This window comes from Caenorhabditis briggsae (assembly GCF_000004555.2).
Source record: "Caenorhabditis briggsae complete genome, chrII, whole genome shotgun sequence".
Classification (NCBI taxonomy): Eukaryota; Metazoa; Nematoda; class Chromadorea; order Rhabditida; family Rhabditidae; genus Caenorhabditis; species Caenorhabditis briggsae.
The window spans coordinates 16,441,699-16,458,776 of NC_013486.2; the positions used below are offsets into that span (position 1 = coordinate 16,441,699).

The following is a 17,078-nucleotide window of genomic DNA, read 5'->3' on the forward strand; positions in this document are numbered from 1 at the left end:
TTCTTTTCCTATAAATTCTTTTAATAATCCCCATAACACATTTCACAAAAAACCAGGTTGCGAAATACGCAAGGGCCTTCTCAAGCGGAATTGCGGAGTGTCGTTTGCAAATTGTACGCAGCTATTGATTTATTCGGAGTCAGAATTACTGACATTTGTTTCTTAAAATATGGAGTTGGAGCCGTTGTCATATGACCCTGTAAAACATGTTCTTCGCCATCTGAATCTGATAACAAGGTTAGGATATATTTTTTTTGCAATTTTTGAATTTTTGCTTTTCAGAGAAAAAATCCACATGAAAATACCAGATCTGCGAAAAACCAATGAGTTCATTCCATATAACTTAAAATCGGTCACCCTCGGCAACCATTATTTAGATGTTGAAGGAAGAGAATGGAATATTATGGCGGCTCATGAAGAAGTTCATGAGCGTCAAGTTGATCCAGAAGACGGCAATATTGGGAACATTGTCACCTATATTGATATTCTCGGAAAATCTTCTGTTCGATTCAATTCAGGTGGATACAGATTCAAGCATGACGTTGATGGAGGTCCTGACGATTCATTCAAGAAATTGGTGGATGGTTATTTGGAGAATGGAACGGTTATTGATCAATTTTCGATTTTTAGTTTCCCGACTTGTTGGGAAGGAAGAGATCCGGAGAAATTTAGAATTCGAGTAAATAAGTTGAATGCCAGAAATTCCGACTGGGAAACTTTCCGTAAATTTCTTCCCTATTTCGATCAAAGCATTCCATTAAGACAAGTTGGATTCACATTTCGCAATGTGTTCGTTCAATTCTTCAATGAACCAATGGTAAGTTCTTTTTTAAACAAAGTGTCGGTTCTACCCAATTTTTTCCCAGATTTTAAATAGCCAGAGAATCGTTCTCTATTTCCCGTACTATGACCCAGATCCAATCGATGATCTTTTCCTGACTCTGCCGCACAAACACATTTCAATCACTTATCTGAATTTTCCTATCGAGAAAATTCGAGAGTTGGCTGCTGTAGGTTTTTCCCAGTTAGAAAATTCGTAAAATTTCATTTTCAGCATTGGAAGGAAACTTCGAAACCGATCGGGCAAACATTTTTATTGGTTATTGAGCACTACAGCTATGTTATTGAAGTTCACGATCATTTGAAGCAACATCTGGGGGCCATCCCTTCCAAAGTTATAAGTCTTGGGTAATTAAAAAATTTTTATACAAAAAATGTATTTTCTTACAGAACTAGTTACTTCGCTCATTCTGTCACAATCCCCATTAATGAAGAGTTGGAGATTGTTGTGTATGGTGGAAAAGCGACAATGAAATGGCCTCCATTTATATGGACATTCAAGATGGAAATCATGTCCCGTGGATCCACTGTTCCTAAACCATTGCCTCAATAATTTCCTTTGATTCTTCCCATAAAATAAGCCACCAAATGAATCTCATTTAATATTCAGAAGGAATGTTTGGAATCTTCTTTTCGATCAAACACCACATCACTTATTACACTAGGGATGCTTTCTTTAGTGAAAGTGTCGTGAGAAATGATTAACGCCCTCAAGATAGAGAGGGATTCGTTCATTACCGACTTCGTCTCTTTTGATTTGCTAATTACATAACATCGGTTCTTATCAGATTGAGAAAAAATGTAACTATAGCTAGAATGTCATCCTGGAGATTTGTAGCCAATTCGTACTTGAATCTATGATAGCCACCAAATAGCAAATATTCGTCATTTTTCATTAAAATGAGCTAATTCGTTCTCAAAAAGCAAATTACATTTTCGTTTCAAAAAAAAAATCTTTAGGTTTTCTCAGAGAATGCAAAATCGATCTAAATTGCTACTATGAGTAGTTGACATCTCTTTTTAATTACTATACTTCCGCCAATAGAAAAAATAATTTGAACCAATTTTTCTCGGCTCCTGTGAAAGATATGAAAAAGTTGTCAGCTTATAAATTATTTTTCGTAATATCACCAACATTTTATCAGTCGGCATCTTTCTGATTTTTTTCACAAGAATCGAGATAATTGTGCTCAAACTTGATGGTTTGGGTGGGTTTCTATTAGAGGAAGTACGGTCTTTGTACATTTTTTGATAGTGGTGTACTTTTTTTGAATACAAAAGAGTCGAAAACTTGTCAGGCTTGTTAAATTTTTACAGATTATGGTCATCATATCTCGATCTTCATATTCTTCATATTCTTCATTCTGAGCACATAAGCCACTTGGAAGCGTCTACCCTTCCATCTAACTTTCCACTATTACAGCCATCCAAAAAGAACTGGTAACGGCACCTATGAAACAGTGGCTAGCAAAATTCACCATATAACAAGTAGTGAATTTCAAAAGTTTTAATTTTCACATCAAAGTACTGAAATTTCAAAAATTTTTGTGAGCCACGTGAATCTTTTGAATCTCCCAAAAGATGGACCGTTAAGTTTTTGGAAGCAACGTGTTTTTTCAACAAATATAACAGAAATATTAACACTTTCTGAATATTTTTCCCAAAATTAAAACTTTTGAAAATCACTACTTGTTATATTAAAAAAAAAACTTACTCAAGACCAGGTCAGAAACACAGAGTAAATGAGCCACAAATATCTTGCAGTTCCATCTGCAGAACCAAAAACAACCAAATAAAAACATAAATCGTAAAAAAACAATTCAGTGTAAATGAAAAAAATAATTACCCTTTGAAATAGTGTTGTTTCAAAAACAAGTACAAAAACTGGAGAAAAGTATCATGTCATTACACACCGTTTCTCTACTGAAAACCAGTTGTTTGAGAAGACACGCAGGACACAGGTCAATACACTCGTTCCCCATGTCTCTCCGCCTACTACAACTTGGGGGCATGTTCCCTTTAAAAGGACTGAGGCTTCTTCTCAAAGTCAGATATCCTTCTCTTCTATTCCTTCTCATGGCTAATCCTATCCTCTGCCTTCTATTAGTTAGTCTAGCTCTTTCGGCTCCAGTACCTTTGCCGTTGGAGGAAGACTTCAATGTATTCCATACTAAACAAGAGAATCATGAACAACGATTCCTTCGTGTCGATCAGAACAAGGACAAAGTTGTCACTTTCGACGAATTCCTTCATATGGAGTTGGCTTATGTTGATGCCAAGAAAGAAGAGTTCGACACTCTCGATAAGAATCGTAATGCTTTAAAAGTTGGAGTTTCTAGCAAAGTCTAAGTTTCAGACGATGGCAAAGTGAGCTTGGCCGAATATGAAGAGCACTTCCACGAGGCATCTAGCAAGAGTGAGAAATCAAGAACCGCATACTTCGCCAAAGTTTTCGAGGTTACCAAAAGATTCAATGGTTCTAAATTACGGAATATATTACAGGACTTTGACGAAGACTTCAACATGGCTTTGAGCCGCGATGAACTTGAACGAGTGCTAGCAGAAAGATTCCTGGTGAAGCCAAGAGAAAACTTCCCAAAACTCTTCTTCAAGTTCGATGTGGATAAGTCTGGAGGCTTGGATTTGACAGGTAATGCTAAATCGGAAAACATTCTCGTTCAAGCTGAAACTTCCAGAGTATATGAAGTTCGACGCTGAATTCCCATTCGATCAAACTGATCCAGTCGGTGGAGGACCATCCAAGGCTAACAGCCATCACAACCAAATGCACACTGAAGTTCCACAAGATGCTGATGCTGCTGCCATCGCCGCCGTTCTCGCTCAAGCATCCCCAACACTGAATAAGGCCCCAGCTGGAGTAGCTCCACAACACAATGCTCCAGGTCTTCATCCAGTTGCTCCAGGATCTGTTCAACCAGCTGTTCCAATTAAGAAAATCTAAGCCAACCGATTCGAATGTGTACAATCTTATTACTGGTACTGAAATCACTGTCATGATCATATCATCTCAATTTTTCTGAAAATAAAGCTTCATTCTTTTAAAACTGTTTTGTATGGGAAAGGATATATACAAAATGCAAATTAACTGACGAAATCGAAATTTAGTGAACTTTGCTATCTCCATTCTTCAGCACCGACATATGGCTCGAGGCAACCCTATTCAATTTTTTGGCTTCTTTGCTATGCCGAATTCCATAACAAACATAAATAACAATTCCGATGACGAGCCAAACGAACAAACGAATCCATGTCATGAGATTTAGATACACCATCATGAAAACGTTGATAAGTAGTCCAAGACATGGAAGGAAAGGAACAAATGGAACCTGGAAATATAAATGTATAGTTTGTTCTTCTGGTTTTAACTTACTTTGTATGTAGTTGTGGATTTGTTCTGCTCGTGACCCAGAATCAAAATGAAAGCTGTTAAGGAGCACACCGCTCCAATGATTAATAAAATGATGCCTCCTGGATTACTAAAAATTCCAGTTTTGAATGGAATAGCCAAGCAGACATATCCGAAAATCAGCGTGCCAACTGCGCACCTGATTGAGATGCCTTCCGAGAATTTATGCCAGAATCCACGGAATGGAACCCAAGATTTTAGATTGCCACCATCATCATACTCTGTTTCACTCCCATCAATCAATTGAGGTTCATGTCTGAGAATTACAACGCACACCGATACCATGGAATAGGCCAGAAGAGTTCCAATAGACATGAAATCTACAAGTGCCTCAAGATCGAAGACAAGAGCCAGAATGGCGTTTAGGATAGTGAAAGCAATTGTAGCATTTAACGGAGTTTTCGTTCTTGAATTAATCACTCCAAACCATCCAAAAATCAAACCATCATCAGCCATAGCGTAAACGGCTCTGGGAAGTGCAAATGCTCCGGTGACAAGATTATTAAGCATTCCAGCCAATGCACCAACACTCATAATAACTTTTGCAACTGTTGCTCCTTTCATTTCAAATGCTGCTGCAAACGCTGCATCTGGGTCAATTTGATCGTATGGTACCATCAAGGTCAATGAAGCTCCCATGAGTACATAGAGTACACTGATAATTGCCAATGAACTGAATGTGGCCAGTGGGATTGTCCTGTGCGGGTTTTTAGCTTCCTCTCCAGCAGTTGCTAATGCTTCGAAGCCAATATAAGCGAAGAAACAGGTGGAAGCACCAGAAACTGCTCCTTGTATTCCATATGGGAAAAACTTTGATGTTCCATCTGGATAATTTCCTGACCAGAGAGAGAAGTCGGCATATGTAAACCCACAGACAATTACAAATGCGAGAACCTGAAAATTTGTTCATATAACTTGTCATTTGTAGAAGTCGCGTACCGCCAGATTTAAAACCACAAAACTAGTATTGACATTTGCGGAAAACTTTGATCCCATCGCAACAGCAACAGCTACTAAGAACAATAAAACGAATGCCAAGAAATCTGGGTACTTGGCAAAGAATCCTTCTCCCTGAAACTCAATTAATGGTTTCATGTCCATAGACGATTACTTACATCACTTAAATGACCAACATGCTCCAAAGTCCAATTTGAGACACTTTTATATACGAGACTGTCAAAATAGCCTGACCAGGATCTAGCAACAGCTGCATTTCCAATCATATACTCCAGTGGGACAGTCCAACCAACAACAAATGCCCAGATCTCACCCATTCCTACATAGCTATAAGTGTATGCACTGCCGGCACGTGGGAATCTGAAAATTGGAAGATTAACTTTAATTACCTGCCTACCAATTAATACGCTTAAAGGTGGGGGGAAATGAAAAAAATAATGTTCTCGAAATTCCGTTCAAAGATGCCCCTCGAGGAGTTGAACTTGTGAGGGCGATGATTGAGGGTGCGGCGCCGCTACCGACTGAGCCACACGGGCAAAGAGAAAGCGCACGCCCGATTGCATACATAAAGGCGAGGACGACAGCTGTACGCAGAGTGACATTAAGCGTTGTACACCTTGACGGTAGAATGCATACTCTAGCTACAAAAAAACTACGAAAAATCTCCTGTCCCCCCACCTTTAAACATTGTAAATTACTTTTCGTGAAACCATAGCTAAAGAATTGGTTAGAAAACGTTTGCAGCTTTTTTATATTCCATACTGTATAACATTTTTGTATCTTTGATAGAAACCATAAAAATTGGCTCAAAAAACTCGGGGCATTCATTTACAGGTTTTACAGTATATATTTTTTGAGAAGCGAGATATTCAACTTCAAACAGACAGTAGGAAGACTACTCACCTCGCTCCAAACTCTGCATAACTGAACGCTGACAAAAGAGCAGCAAAGCCCGAAAAAATAAAAGATAGAATAATCGCAGGACCAGCTTGATTTCGAACCACGGAACCAGTGAGCACATATATTCCTGCACCAATCATATGACCGATTGCAATGAACATTACATCGAGAATTGTAAGACATCTTTTCATTTGCGAGTTTAGATGGGATCCACCCTCAAACGTCTTTTTTCGAAATAGTACGTTTGATAGTTTGGAGAGACTCGATGTCATGTTCTGAAAAGAGAGAAAGTTGTAAGGTTGGGACTTTGAGCAATTGAAAAAAAAGAGAAGTGCACTTAAAATTTGACATGGTAATTGGAGGGTTTCATTTTCAGGTCGTTTTGTTTTGATTATAGTAAAGAAAAAACTTCCTTGTTAACCAGTTTCAAGTTCACAAAAATTTGGGAATCGGAGAATGTGGTATAATGGAAAATTGAAATTTCAGGAAACATTTTGTATTATATGTATCAAAAAGTAGGGTCATTGAAAAGAATGTTAAAATATGTCCTTTCTAAATTCTTTACAGCAACCGAGATATATGGGTTCAAAGTGAACGGTTCTGGGTGGCCTTCTATTATAGTGTTAACTAGAACAGTACGTATGACATTTGAGCATCAATGAAATACAAAATCAGAGTTATGCGAAAGTTTCTTTTTCCCAAACCTGAACCCAAACAAATTCGACGAATCTCGAAATCATTCGGGAAACCAATTGTTTGTTTTCCACATACTAAACACCAGCTGACTATAATCAACTACATATATTTTGCCCCACCCTATTGTTGGCGGGAAAAAAAACTCAAAAACAGATAAAAAATTTCCGAATATACTATGGGGAAACAAACACGATATTGGCATCCCGGTCTCGTTCTATCGGTTATCTAGTTTTGGCAGACTTATAATTGGTGTTACCTGACCCATGACAGGAAACGGGAATGAATCATTTTTGTAAAGTTTTGAGGAAGAAAAACATTGATGGAAAAGTTGTGCAGATATTGTATGTTTTTAATCTGAAACTTTTGTGAAGAATATGTTTCGCTCCTCCTCTTATTTGTTATTTTTGTTTTCCTAACAAAAAAACCGAACAATAGGGAGGGAAAAAATGGCAAAAAACATGACAAAAAAGCGTTTTGAGGGAATGCCCAAATTTATGTGAAAATTATACAATAATCGTATTAGAATGATCATGAGGAGGATGGTTGAATATGTTCAATGTTCTTTCAACTATATGGAGCAATATCTTCCACATTTAATGTAGCATTCACATTGGTTTCATCGATGCTTAAATGTTTTTCAATTTCATCGTCTGCTGGTACTCCCAACTTTTGATTTGGTGCCGTTCCCGGTGGTCCTGGCTCTTTTCCAGACACCACTGATCCACTCAAAGCAGACACTGCCCCAGTACACATTCCCTGACTTTGACATATATCTTTTGGATCATCTTTCTTCAAACGATCTAGGTTTACTCGATTGATAACATCGCACAAACTACTAGAATCGTCTGTAGAGTTCCGGCACTCTGCTCGGATTTTCTAAAACGAAAAATGATCATTAAAAGATGAATAAGTTTCTAACCTCCTCAAAATCGTCTTCTGTCGCTTGCCGTTCCTTCAATTTGAGAATTACCACTTGACAGAATTCACAAAGAAAGTCCAGGGGTATCAATTGAAGGTTTGGTGGTTCCTGATCCATAACATCAGTGTCGTTGTCACGTGAGTAGGTGTACTTGATCACTTTGTAGTCAGGTTTAACAGTCTGGAAGTGTATGACTTTTGTTAAACACGAATAGGCTGAAACATCACCGATTTTTGATGGTGTATTCAATGGGAGGTTTTATTTTTTGTTGAATTTTATATGAGTCATTCAAAATATGTGGTTTTGAATAACTGATAAATGTTTTATAACTTGCTCAATTTGTCTGAAACATTTTTGAAGAAACCGAAGCAAATCAGATATTCATCATATTGAGACATGCTATATGGAAACTCATAACTTCCTATACTAACACAACCCCGAGAAACCGAATTGCAGCGCTTCTAGCATAAAAAGCGATTCCACTGAAAAATTGTCAACTAGAGAATGAACATTTGTTTTTGTTTCATACCTTCATCAAATTCTAAAGTAATCCCACAAATACTAGATACCGAACCTATACCTGCAATTTGAACACAATTATCGCAATTTTTGTAAGAGATATCGAAAATGTGTCGAACAGTAACATATTGACGATATTAAATAAGATAAACATTTTCTCAGTTAAAATATTTCTGTCATCTTTTATGGTAACCGAGATAATTGATCTCAAAGTGCAAGTATCGGGTTGCCTAGAATTGTATAATGTTTACTGTATGCTATCAGATACCGAAAACCAAACTTTTTATGTGAAATTTTTTTCTGTCTGAAAATTCTCACAGTTTTCCTATAAGTTCTTTTGTTCATGTTCAAATTATCAAAATCTTACCTGCAAATCTTTATTGGCAACTGGCAAACTGTAGACAATTGAAACCAAACAAAACAATTCAACGAGCATCTTTTCAGTTTGTTCCTCTTTCCTCAAGCTTCTCCCTCTTCTGAATAAAAAATGGGTGGAGTCCAAAACAAGTAAGCAGAAGCGAAAAAAAAAGAGAAGAAAAGGATAATCTTGGCAATTTGCCAGTACTGATCCGATTGTTTCTTTTGAGGGTATTTTTGAGGTCACCAGTTGTAAACGGTGACGTGTCTCGTCATATAAGGAATTCATAAGGAAGAAGGTGAGGGTCATAAGGAAATGCAAATTCGGTTCCTTCCGGAACACCCGCAAGAGAATCTAAGACTACAAACTACAAAAGCTAGTGAAGTTGAAGAATGGGAAGTTTCAATTGAAGTGTTAGTAAAGTTGAGAAGTTAGTGGAACCTTCCCATTGTCCTCGCTTTCTTCTCTCACACAAACAATTTTCACTTCTTCTCTTTCCACCTATTTTTCAATCGTCTTTGTGAACGAACAAAAAAGTAAACATAATCGATTTATATACTTCCACTTTTTTTGAGATCATCAAAATACATTTCGCAAGTCAGAGATAACACAAGAAAGATTAGATAGGGAAGGTTATGTAACATAACTTAAGACAAGTTATTTAGAGTGTTCATTTCGTCAATGGCCATTTGTGCCTTCCGTTGCTCTCGTTTTGGGATACGCACGCATTTTAATGGAACTCCGGCTTCGAATTGTACTAGTCGGGAATCAGCTGGAGCACTGGATGAAGAAGAAGGTACTGTAGACGGCGCAGTAGTGGACGGTGTGGTAGAAGCTTGTGGAGGAACTGGAGGAGACGATGCCGATGGTGTGTTCTGGAAATTCTGGATTTTGTGAGGACTACTTTAAGTCTTATGCAGCACAGTCTAATGCACAATCCTCTATGTTCTCTATGACTCTTTTCTAACTGAAAATCTCAAAAAACTGAATGACGCAAATAGGCAACCCATATGCTTAATTTAATTAGGAAGAAGAAAACCGAGTCAGAGAAAGCGACGACCCAGTCATGGCTGACATTTTCAACACCAAATTGGATTTTCAGCTCAAAAAAAAAACTATCCGAACCTTTTCGTCTTGCAAACGTTGAATTTCTTTTCTCACGACTTCTTGTTCTTCTTTTGGAATGACCACACGCTTCAACTCTTCGAGATTCGCGTAGCTCACACCAGCAATTCGGGCGACTGCCGACTTGACACTGGTGCTAGCCATTGGGGAAGAGCCCTGCATGCTTTTGAGGCGTTAATTTTCTTATCCTTGAAATTTTAAATGATATCTGGGAGAGATACTGAAACTATCTTTTTGGCGATGAGGAAATACAAATAAGGGGCGAAATAATTTATAAATCGGGCTGACATTTTTACAGAGAAACGGAGAGGGGAAAAAGAAAATAGGGGATAAAAGTGGGGTCGAGTGGTGAAGGAAAGTTCAATAAAAATCCGGTAATAATTTAGACTGGTTTGTAATCGAGCTTCGTCTCAAGTCTCTTCGCATCTCCTACTTTACGGACTGCCTTCATGAAGTCTTCATCGATAACGAATTCTCGTTCAGCGCGGATGGCGAACATTCCTGAAAAAAAGAAACTAGAATGTTAAATACTCCTCTATATCATACCAGCTTCAGTGCACACGTTTCTCAAATCAGCTGCTGAGAATCCATCTGACAATTTAACGACAGCCTCGAAGTCAATCTCTCCGTGTTTTGTAATTTTGTTAGAATGAATTTTGAGAATTTCCAAGCGAGACTGTTCGTTTGGCAATCCGATTTCAATTTTTCTGTCGAGTCTTCCAGGACGGAGAAGAGCGGGGTCGAGAGTATCAGGTCGATTCGTGGCCATAATAACTTTAACTTTTCCAAGAGAGTCGAAACCATCAAGTTGGTTGAGAAGCTCCATGAGAGTTCTCTGAATTTCACGATCTGCAGATGTTCCTTCTGAAAAACGTCTTCCTCCGATCGCATCAATTTCATCCATGAACACAATACATGGTTGATGGTCACGAGCGTAGTTGAACATTTCTCTGATCATTCTCGCAGATTCTCCGATGTATTTGTCAACGATGGCGGAAGATACGACCTTTAGGAAGTTGCAATCAAGCTGAGAGGCTACTGCGCGAGCGAGAAGAGTTTTTCCGGTTCCTGGTGGTCCGAAGAGAAGACATCCCTTTGGTGGTGTGATACCAACACGGCGGAAAAGTTCTGGATTGATGAGCGGAAGCTCGACAACTTCGCGAAGCTCACGGATTTGCTCGGCAAGACCACCAACATCTGAGTAGCTGATGTTTCCTGGGTCTTCGTGGGACATTTTGTAAACTAGTGGATCAACTTCACGTGGCAACTGTCGCCTGAAAAGAAGTATGAGATGGGAATGCTCGAAAATTAGATCAAACTAACATGATAGTGAGAGTGGTCATATCAAGCGACACTCTGGTTCCTTGCTTCAACTCTTCCTTGTTGATGCTACGACGACATCCGACAACATATCGTGGCCCGTTGGTTGCCTTAACGATGAACTTTTCTTCACTGAGTTGCTTCAGCACCTCTCCGACGATTTGTCCGACGGATTGCAGAGATTTGATATCGTTTTCAGATTTGTCAAACTGTTTCGTCATCTCACTCTCCTTTTTTCTCAAATCCTTCAGCTTCTGTTCAATGTCGCGACACTCAGCAAGTTTTCTTCTGTAATTGTTGAGTGCCTTGGTGCGCTCGTCGACAACGACCTCGGGTCCTGTTGGCTCGACCATTTTCTGAAAAAAACAAAGTTACTCGATTTCATTCGAATATAAGCGGTTAAGAAGGGGTATGCCCGCAGAAGAGTTATAATAACCGGATGTTCAGATCAAATTAAGGATATCAAGACAGACCCTAAATTAAAGTTGCGAGATTTTTTAGAAATCGACAAGAATAAATTTCTGAAGTCCTGTAAATCGCGGTGATTTTCAAGCCAAAAAATACAAATTTTTGTCATCGTGTCTTTGGAGCGCGGTTTCAAAGTCTGCACTTGCGCGTCGCAGTGTGTGTGCACACGATGTATTTTATCTTCCGACAGCATAAATATTTAATTGCTCAATTAGAAGGTTCAGCTTTTGGATTTTCACTATGGAACAGTTTTCTGGAGATGATGTAGGTTGTTTTTTCATATATTTCATTTCTAAAACTCTTAAATTCATAATTTATCTGTTTACAGACAGAAACCAACACTAATCGAGAGCCTGCCGAATTTGCACAGGGAGAGCAGCCTCAACAAGAAGAGGTATACACTGAACAGTCATTTACGGTAAAAACGAATCCCAAGAACTCGAAAAATTAAACAAAATTGAAGTTTTCAGGAGGATGCCGCCCCGCAGTTCAAACCCCCTACTCCTTCACAGTTCAAGACACCAACCCCTCCACAGTTTAAATCTCCAAACCCTCCTCAGTTCAAAACTTCAATCCCATCGCAAAGAACACATCAAGCCGTTGTCGTGCCCATGGAGCCAAAAGATATTGCTAACCTCCAACGTGCACATGCAATGATCCATGCCAACGATGCGATTCCTCCTTCGAGGTATGCAACGATGAGGGAGATGACTGAAGATTTTTGGCGAGAAAGAAAACGGAAAATGTGGGATATCCCGGAAGAAGAAATGGCAACCAAGTCAAAAAATATGTCTGTTCCCATGGCGAGAGTTAAGAAAATCATGAAAATCGACGAAGACGTTCGTTGTCTGGTTAGTGGGTTTTTTCTAATGAATTTATTCTGTCATGTATTAAAATTGGATTAGTTTTCAGAACATTGCATCAGATGCTCCGATTTTCATGGCTCAAGCAGCTGAGTTTTTCATCGAAGAAATGACTGCAATGGGGTGGCAATACGTATCAGAAGCTCGACGAAGGATTCTGCAGAAGAGTGATGTAGCAACAGCAGTAAAGAAAAATGAGCAATTCGATTTTCTACTCGATTTCCTGCCCCAAGCACCAGCAATCAAACCGCTGTCCAGAAATCCACCGCCTCGTCGGGCATCGTTTAATCAGAACCAAACCGCTCAAAACCTTCAGAACTCTCAAAATGGTTTCAAACCTGCGCAAAAAAGATCATTTCCTGGAGCGTCGAAGGCACATACAGGAACATCTAACAGCTTCCAATGTGTTCAAAACGAAACCTCCAGGGGGAGAGTGGAATATCAGATCGTCCAAACTACTTCAGCGGGACCGTCGACTTCTTCTCCTCAAGGTCCCTATATCTCTAATATTCCATCTGCACAATCTCTTTAAAAACGATCATCTCATCAGTTTAGATCTCCAAACGTATTGAAAGTTTTAATAAAATCAACAACTGATCTATCAGATTTAAAGTCATATCCGAAGTGTATATCAACACAACGATTTATCTGTTATTGAATCGCTCCTAAGGTTTTTACTATTTTTTTTGAAACAGGAACAAAATGTGGCTGTCGAAGGAGGAACTGGAGGCCAAAAAGGAGGCATGCAGAGTGCGAAACACGGAGTCCAACAAGGAGTTTGCAGATTCTGATATTGTTGCTTCGTTTGTTCACAACCGGCCGCGGGATCTGAATAATGTAAGTCTTCACTAAAAGATTCGCATCGTATTATCCTTGTCAGAGAAAAAAATGTTGAGTCGAAGTGTATGCGATGTTTGTAAACAAATATCTGAAAGCGTAAACAACCGGAAACAGTTGAAACGAGTGCGACAGTAATCCGGCGGGAAAATGTTAAATTTACCTATTATGCTTGTCTGAGAAAAAAAGGTTAGAGAGTATTTTTTGCAGTCTGTATACGGTAGCGATATCGAAGCGGAGAGCCTAAATAGCACACACACAGACACTTTTTCTCTGCGTCTCAACCTTTTTTTTTCTCAGACAAGGATAATATTTTTTAGTTTTTCTCTTATTTTGCAGCAAATTTCGTCGAATATGGTTTGTTTTTCATTGTTTTTTGCGGTATTTTAAAATATATTCGACAAAATTTGCTGCAAAATAAGAGAAAAACTAAAAAATAGGTAAATTTAACATTTTCCCGCCGGGTTACTGTCGCACTCGTTTCAACTGTTTCCGGTTGTTTACGCTTTCAGATATTTGTTTACAAACTTTTTTTTCTCTGACAAGGGTAATACATCTTTTTTGTTTCAGCTTACATTCGAAAGACACGGAAAAGGAGGTCGTAAGAAAGCACCAACTCTCACAGTGAAAAGAGAAATTAGTGAAAGAGTGGTAGAAGTTGGAACCGATGTGAATTGTCTTAATGAAGGCTTTGATTTTGCTGTTGCCATAGTGGACACAACAACCGGAGAAGCAACGTATCGACCAGCTCGATATTACTCATTCGAAAGCAAATATTCTGAAGATATTGAATCGCTTCTTGGTAGTAAAAAAGAGTCAAAACCCGTCGATTACTCTGGAGATTTTACAATTAGTGCGGAGAAATGGGCCGAGAAGCGTCGTCAGTTGACAACGAATTTCGGATCTTCTAAAAAGATTAAAATGGATGAAGCTTCTCAACGAAGAACAATCAACCAGGAGACACTCGATGAGATGAGAAAGACCGCGTTTGCTTCCAATTCTAATGTCAAAACTGAAGCTCACGAAGACATCAAACTGGAGAATATTACTATGATGAGCAAAGCAGCTTCCTCAATTCTTCCACCAGCTGTTCAAACTGAACTTTCTCGAGACATCTATCCGATCTCCTTGTTCTTGGAAATATCGAAATCGATGCAGTTGAGCCGATCGCAGCTGAATTGATGGAAAAGAAGAGAAAGGATAAAATCGAAGCAGGAATTCCAGAATGTGTCACTTTGATCATGTTCAACGAGAAAACAAAAGAAAGATCAGCCGCTTATCTTCTTCTCTCGACCATGGTTGAAATTCTTCTGAAAATGGGAAGACAGCGTCAAATTTTGCGAAAAGATTTGAATGAACTGAAAATGCCGGATGTGCTCAGACAAAAGATTCTTTCCCAGTTCTTCGGTGAATCCTCAAGTGACAAAGGATACACTGGACGTAGTGCTGAACGGATTCGCCTCAATGTTACAGACTACGATCGTTTTGTTGCCTACACACTCGCTTTGGCTCTCACTCTTGCCCCAGAGCACAAAGTCCCATTGACACCATTCCAACAGGCTTTCAGCTATCAGCCTAGTAAGATGGAAAAGGTTTGATGTTATACGATTTCTAAGCATCTAATCGTACTGTTTCCAGATGTTCCAAGCCCTCGGTGCCGATATGATTCGCCTCGACGTGTCATCTGCTCAATCTCTCCGCTCTCTTCGTGCCGCCATTCTCCTGAAACCGCCTAGCATGGAACAGAAAGGACCTAGAAAAATTATTCGACGATAGAAATTGTTATTATATCACATTTTGTTATTGTTCCCCTTTTTTGTTGTTGATGAATTCGTTTTGTTTTTAACAGTGTATTTTTCTGGATTTTTGTTCGGCAAGGTTGTTACCTATTCAAATTTCCTCAAATAAGTTTTTTTGCTGATTTATCACAGTTTCCTATTACAGAAAATGACAGACGAAGAGAATGATGACGAACTTATCGGTAATTCATGTGAATCGTAATAATAACCTGGTAAAGTTTCAGATATGCTCAACGAAGCTCCTGATGCCTGCCCTCCGAATTTTTTTGAAAGAGACCCAACAAAAGATTCAACTACTGTGAGAACAATGCATTTCGCCTTGAGAAGTATTGTAGGCCAGCTTCGTTCTCCAATAAACACAGAAGCGGAGGCAGTCATAAATTGGCTCGTTTACAAACAAGGTGGACCACATCGTCATCAGAAGTTTTTCGGATTCTTTCGTCAAATGAATAGGCTTGTCAGGAAGTATAACGATATGACGCTGATCAAAAAGTTGAATCCAGTATTGAGAAAAGCGGAAAATTGTGGTGATGACCTTTATAAACTGGAGGAAGCGGCTATTCGATACATGGGATGCTCATACCTAAAGAAGTTGTATCTTCTGGAAAGAATTAGCGAAAGTTGTCTAAAATGTGCTGATGGAGTAGTTGGATTGCTGGAGCTGGAACATTGGATTAATCTGTCACTTGTTATTTTTGCACTATGCTCTCAAGTGCATTCTGAAGTGATCACACAGATGCTTGCGATGGAGAAAGTCTTCAAAATGACAAGCAAAGTATTCAGAGATGTTGATTCTCGATTTCCGGAGTCGCTGGAAAATCTGAAAGTAGTGGAGAAGGTGAAGAGACAATCTCGTGTTTTTGAGGAGAGGAACAATGAGAAGACTGATCTCTCAGCGATCAGTCGGCTTCTGAAATTTAGCTCGGAGAAAATAAAAGAGGCACAAACAGAAAATGATTGGAGAATGAAGGTGTAAGTGCTACAAATTCCAGTGATTAGGTTGATAAAGATACTTATTATTTCAGAACCAAAGTTCTCAACGAAGAGCTAACTGCCGAAATTACAACAACTACAGCTATAGCCACCCCAAAAGCTACAAAGGTCTCAGCCCAGTTGGATATGTCGGATCTCGGAATTTCAATTTCTCGAGATGACGCGAGCTTTCTCAATTCAACAATTCAATCTACATCCACTTCAGTTTTATTCCAAAGTGATGAAGATGATGACAGCTTTCTGATGTCTCCAAACTTGTTTGTTCCAAAGAGTCTGAAAAAGAAAACGAAGAAAAGAAAGTCTGAGAATCCAAGTGCCAAAAGCTTCCTATCGTCAACATTGGATCTGTTCAGTGGTGATAAAAAAAAGAAGAAAAAGATCAAGTGATATTTGAATTTTACTAAAATTTTGTTAAAATGTTTGTTGTTACTGCCTTTGTTAATAAATTTTCTTGCTATCAAAAACTGTTCTCCAAGAAAAAAAACATTCCGGTTTGATATTCCGTATTTTTATCAAGTTTTTCCTTATGTTTCCGTGTCTGCAAGCACTGATAAGTTTTTTTTTCCGGGAAAAGCGCAACTGTAGCGAGGAGAGCCATTTATCGGCTGATTTCGAATTCGAATGGTTTATATATTTAGAAAGTCTAGTTTTGAAGAAAAAAAACAAAATGACAAACTTTTCAGCATTATGACTAAACATGGATTTTTATTGTAAATTCAGACACAGACACAGTTACAAGTGCGCTTTCTTGCTTTCTTAAGTGACGCATAGTTCAGTTTTGATTTCGCCATCAGTACAAAAAACGATAAATAGTACAGATAAGACTAGGGAAGAAGGAGAAGAAAGATACACCGATGGGGTGATGGACAGAGAGATACATAGGTGCACAAAACACTCAATTGTACAAACGGAGGTCTTTTCCTTTCTCCTTTATGAATTAGTTTTCGCTTTTTGCATAGGAAAAAAGGAGTTTGCTCAAGCACAGAGACGCAGCAGTCGTCATTGTTGACCCTGGCAACCCTTTCTTTCCTGCTCACTATATGTTTTTTTGTTGTTG

At 38.8% G+C, this 17,078-nt stretch overlaps 9 protein-coding genes across 9 annotated transcripts; 5 read left to right on the forward strand and 4 right to left on the reverse strand.

Annotated features, from left to right (window-relative positions):
- Nucleotides 1-169: 169 nt before the first annotated feature.
- CBG07009 lies at nucleotides 170-1,393 on the forward strand (the record flags this gene model as incomplete). The annotated part of the gene is made up of 5 exons (XM_002632104.1): nucleotides 170-237; nucleotides 283-817; nucleotides 867-1,010; nucleotides 1,055-1,188; nucleotides 1,231-1,393. 5 exons carry the CDS (start codon nucleotides 170-172, stop codon nucleotides 1,391-1,393), a joined length of 1,044 nt encoding a protein of 347 aa, XP_002632150.1.
- A 1,523-nt stretch (nucleotides 1,394-2,916) lies between these two features.
- Nucleotides 2,917-3,802, forward strand: CBG07008 (the record flags this gene model as incomplete). Its single annotated transcript, XM_045243233.1, has 4 exons — nucleotides 2,917-3,151; nucleotides 3,197-3,297; nucleotides 3,343-3,490; nucleotides 3,537-3,802. 4 exons carry the CDS (start codon nucleotides 2,917-2,919, stop codon nucleotides 3,800-3,802), a joined length of 750 nt encoding a protein of 249 aa, XP_045093416.1.
- A 160-nt stretch (nucleotides 3,803-3,962) lies between these two features.
- On the reverse strand, nucleotides 3,963-6,396 carry CBG07007 (the record flags this gene model as incomplete). The annotated part of the gene is made up of 5 exons (XM_002632102.1): nucleotides 3,963-4,187; nucleotides 4,232-5,161; nucleotides 5,207-5,338; nucleotides 5,383-5,584; nucleotides 6,128-6,396. 5 exons carry the CDS (start codon nucleotides 6,394-6,396, stop codon nucleotides 3,963-3,965), a joined length of 1,758 nt encoding a protein of 585 aa, XP_002632148.1.
- A 988-nt stretch (nucleotides 6,397-7,384) lies between these two features.
- Nucleotides 7,385-8,694, reverse strand: CBG07006 (the record flags this gene model as incomplete). Its single annotated transcript, XM_002632101.1, has 3 exons — nucleotides 7,385-7,696; nucleotides 7,740-7,919; nucleotides 8,626-8,694. The coding sequence occupies 3 exons, from the start codon at nucleotides 8,692-8,694 to the stop codon at nucleotides 7,385-7,387; spliced, it is 561 nt and encodes a 186-aa protein (XP_002632147.1).
- Nucleotides 8,695-9,263: 569 nt separating this feature from the next.
- On the reverse strand, nucleotides 9,264-9,885 carry CBG07005 (the record flags this gene model as incomplete). The annotated part of the gene is made up of 2 exons (XM_045243234.1): nucleotides 9,264-9,491; nucleotides 9,733-9,885. 2 exons carry the CDS (start codon nucleotides 9,883-9,885, stop codon nucleotides 9,264-9,266), a joined length of 381 nt encoding a protein of 126 aa, XP_045093417.1.
- A 238-nt stretch (nucleotides 9,886-10,123) lies between these two features.
- On the reverse strand, nucleotides 10,124-11,414 carry Cbr-rpt-4 (the record flags this gene model as incomplete). The annotated part of the gene is made up of 3 exons (XM_002632099.1): nucleotides 10,124-10,242; nucleotides 10,288-11,015; nucleotides 11,065-11,414. The coding sequence occupies 3 exons, from the start codon at nucleotides 11,412-11,414 to the stop codon at nucleotides 10,124-10,126; spliced, it is 1,197 nt and encodes a 398-aa protein (XP_002632145.1).
- Nucleotides 11,415-11,769: 355 nt separating this feature from the next.
- Nucleotides 11,770-12,924, forward strand: Cbr-nfyc-1 (the record flags this gene model as incomplete). The annotated part of the gene is made up of 4 exons (XM_045243235.1): nucleotides 11,770-11,793; nucleotides 11,858-11,947; nucleotides 12,000-12,380; nucleotides 12,442-12,924. The coding sequence occupies 4 exons, from the start codon at nucleotides 11,770-11,772 to the stop codon at nucleotides 12,922-12,924; spliced, it is 978 nt and encodes a 325-aa protein (XP_045093418.1).
- Nucleotides 12,925-13,094: 170 nt separating this feature from the next.
- Nucleotides 13,095-15,005, forward strand: CBG07002 (the record flags this gene model as incomplete). The annotated part of the gene is given in 4 exon segments (XM_002632097.1): nucleotides 13,095-13,229; nucleotides 13,800-14,369; nucleotides 14,372-14,821; nucleotides 14,868-15,005. Coding segments are annotated over 4 exon segments (1,293 nt in total).
- Nucleotides 15,006-15,176: 171 nt separating this feature from the next.
- Nucleotides 15,177-16,408, forward strand: CBG07001 (the record flags this gene model as incomplete). Its single annotated transcript, XM_002632096.2, has 3 exons — nucleotides 15,177-15,210; nucleotides 15,253-16,000; nucleotides 16,054-16,408. The coding sequence occupies 3 exons, from the start codon at nucleotides 15,177-15,179 to the stop codon at nucleotides 16,406-16,408; spliced, it is 1,137 nt and encodes a 378-aa protein (XP_002632142.2).
- Nucleotides 16,409-17,078: the final 670 nt, after the last annotated feature.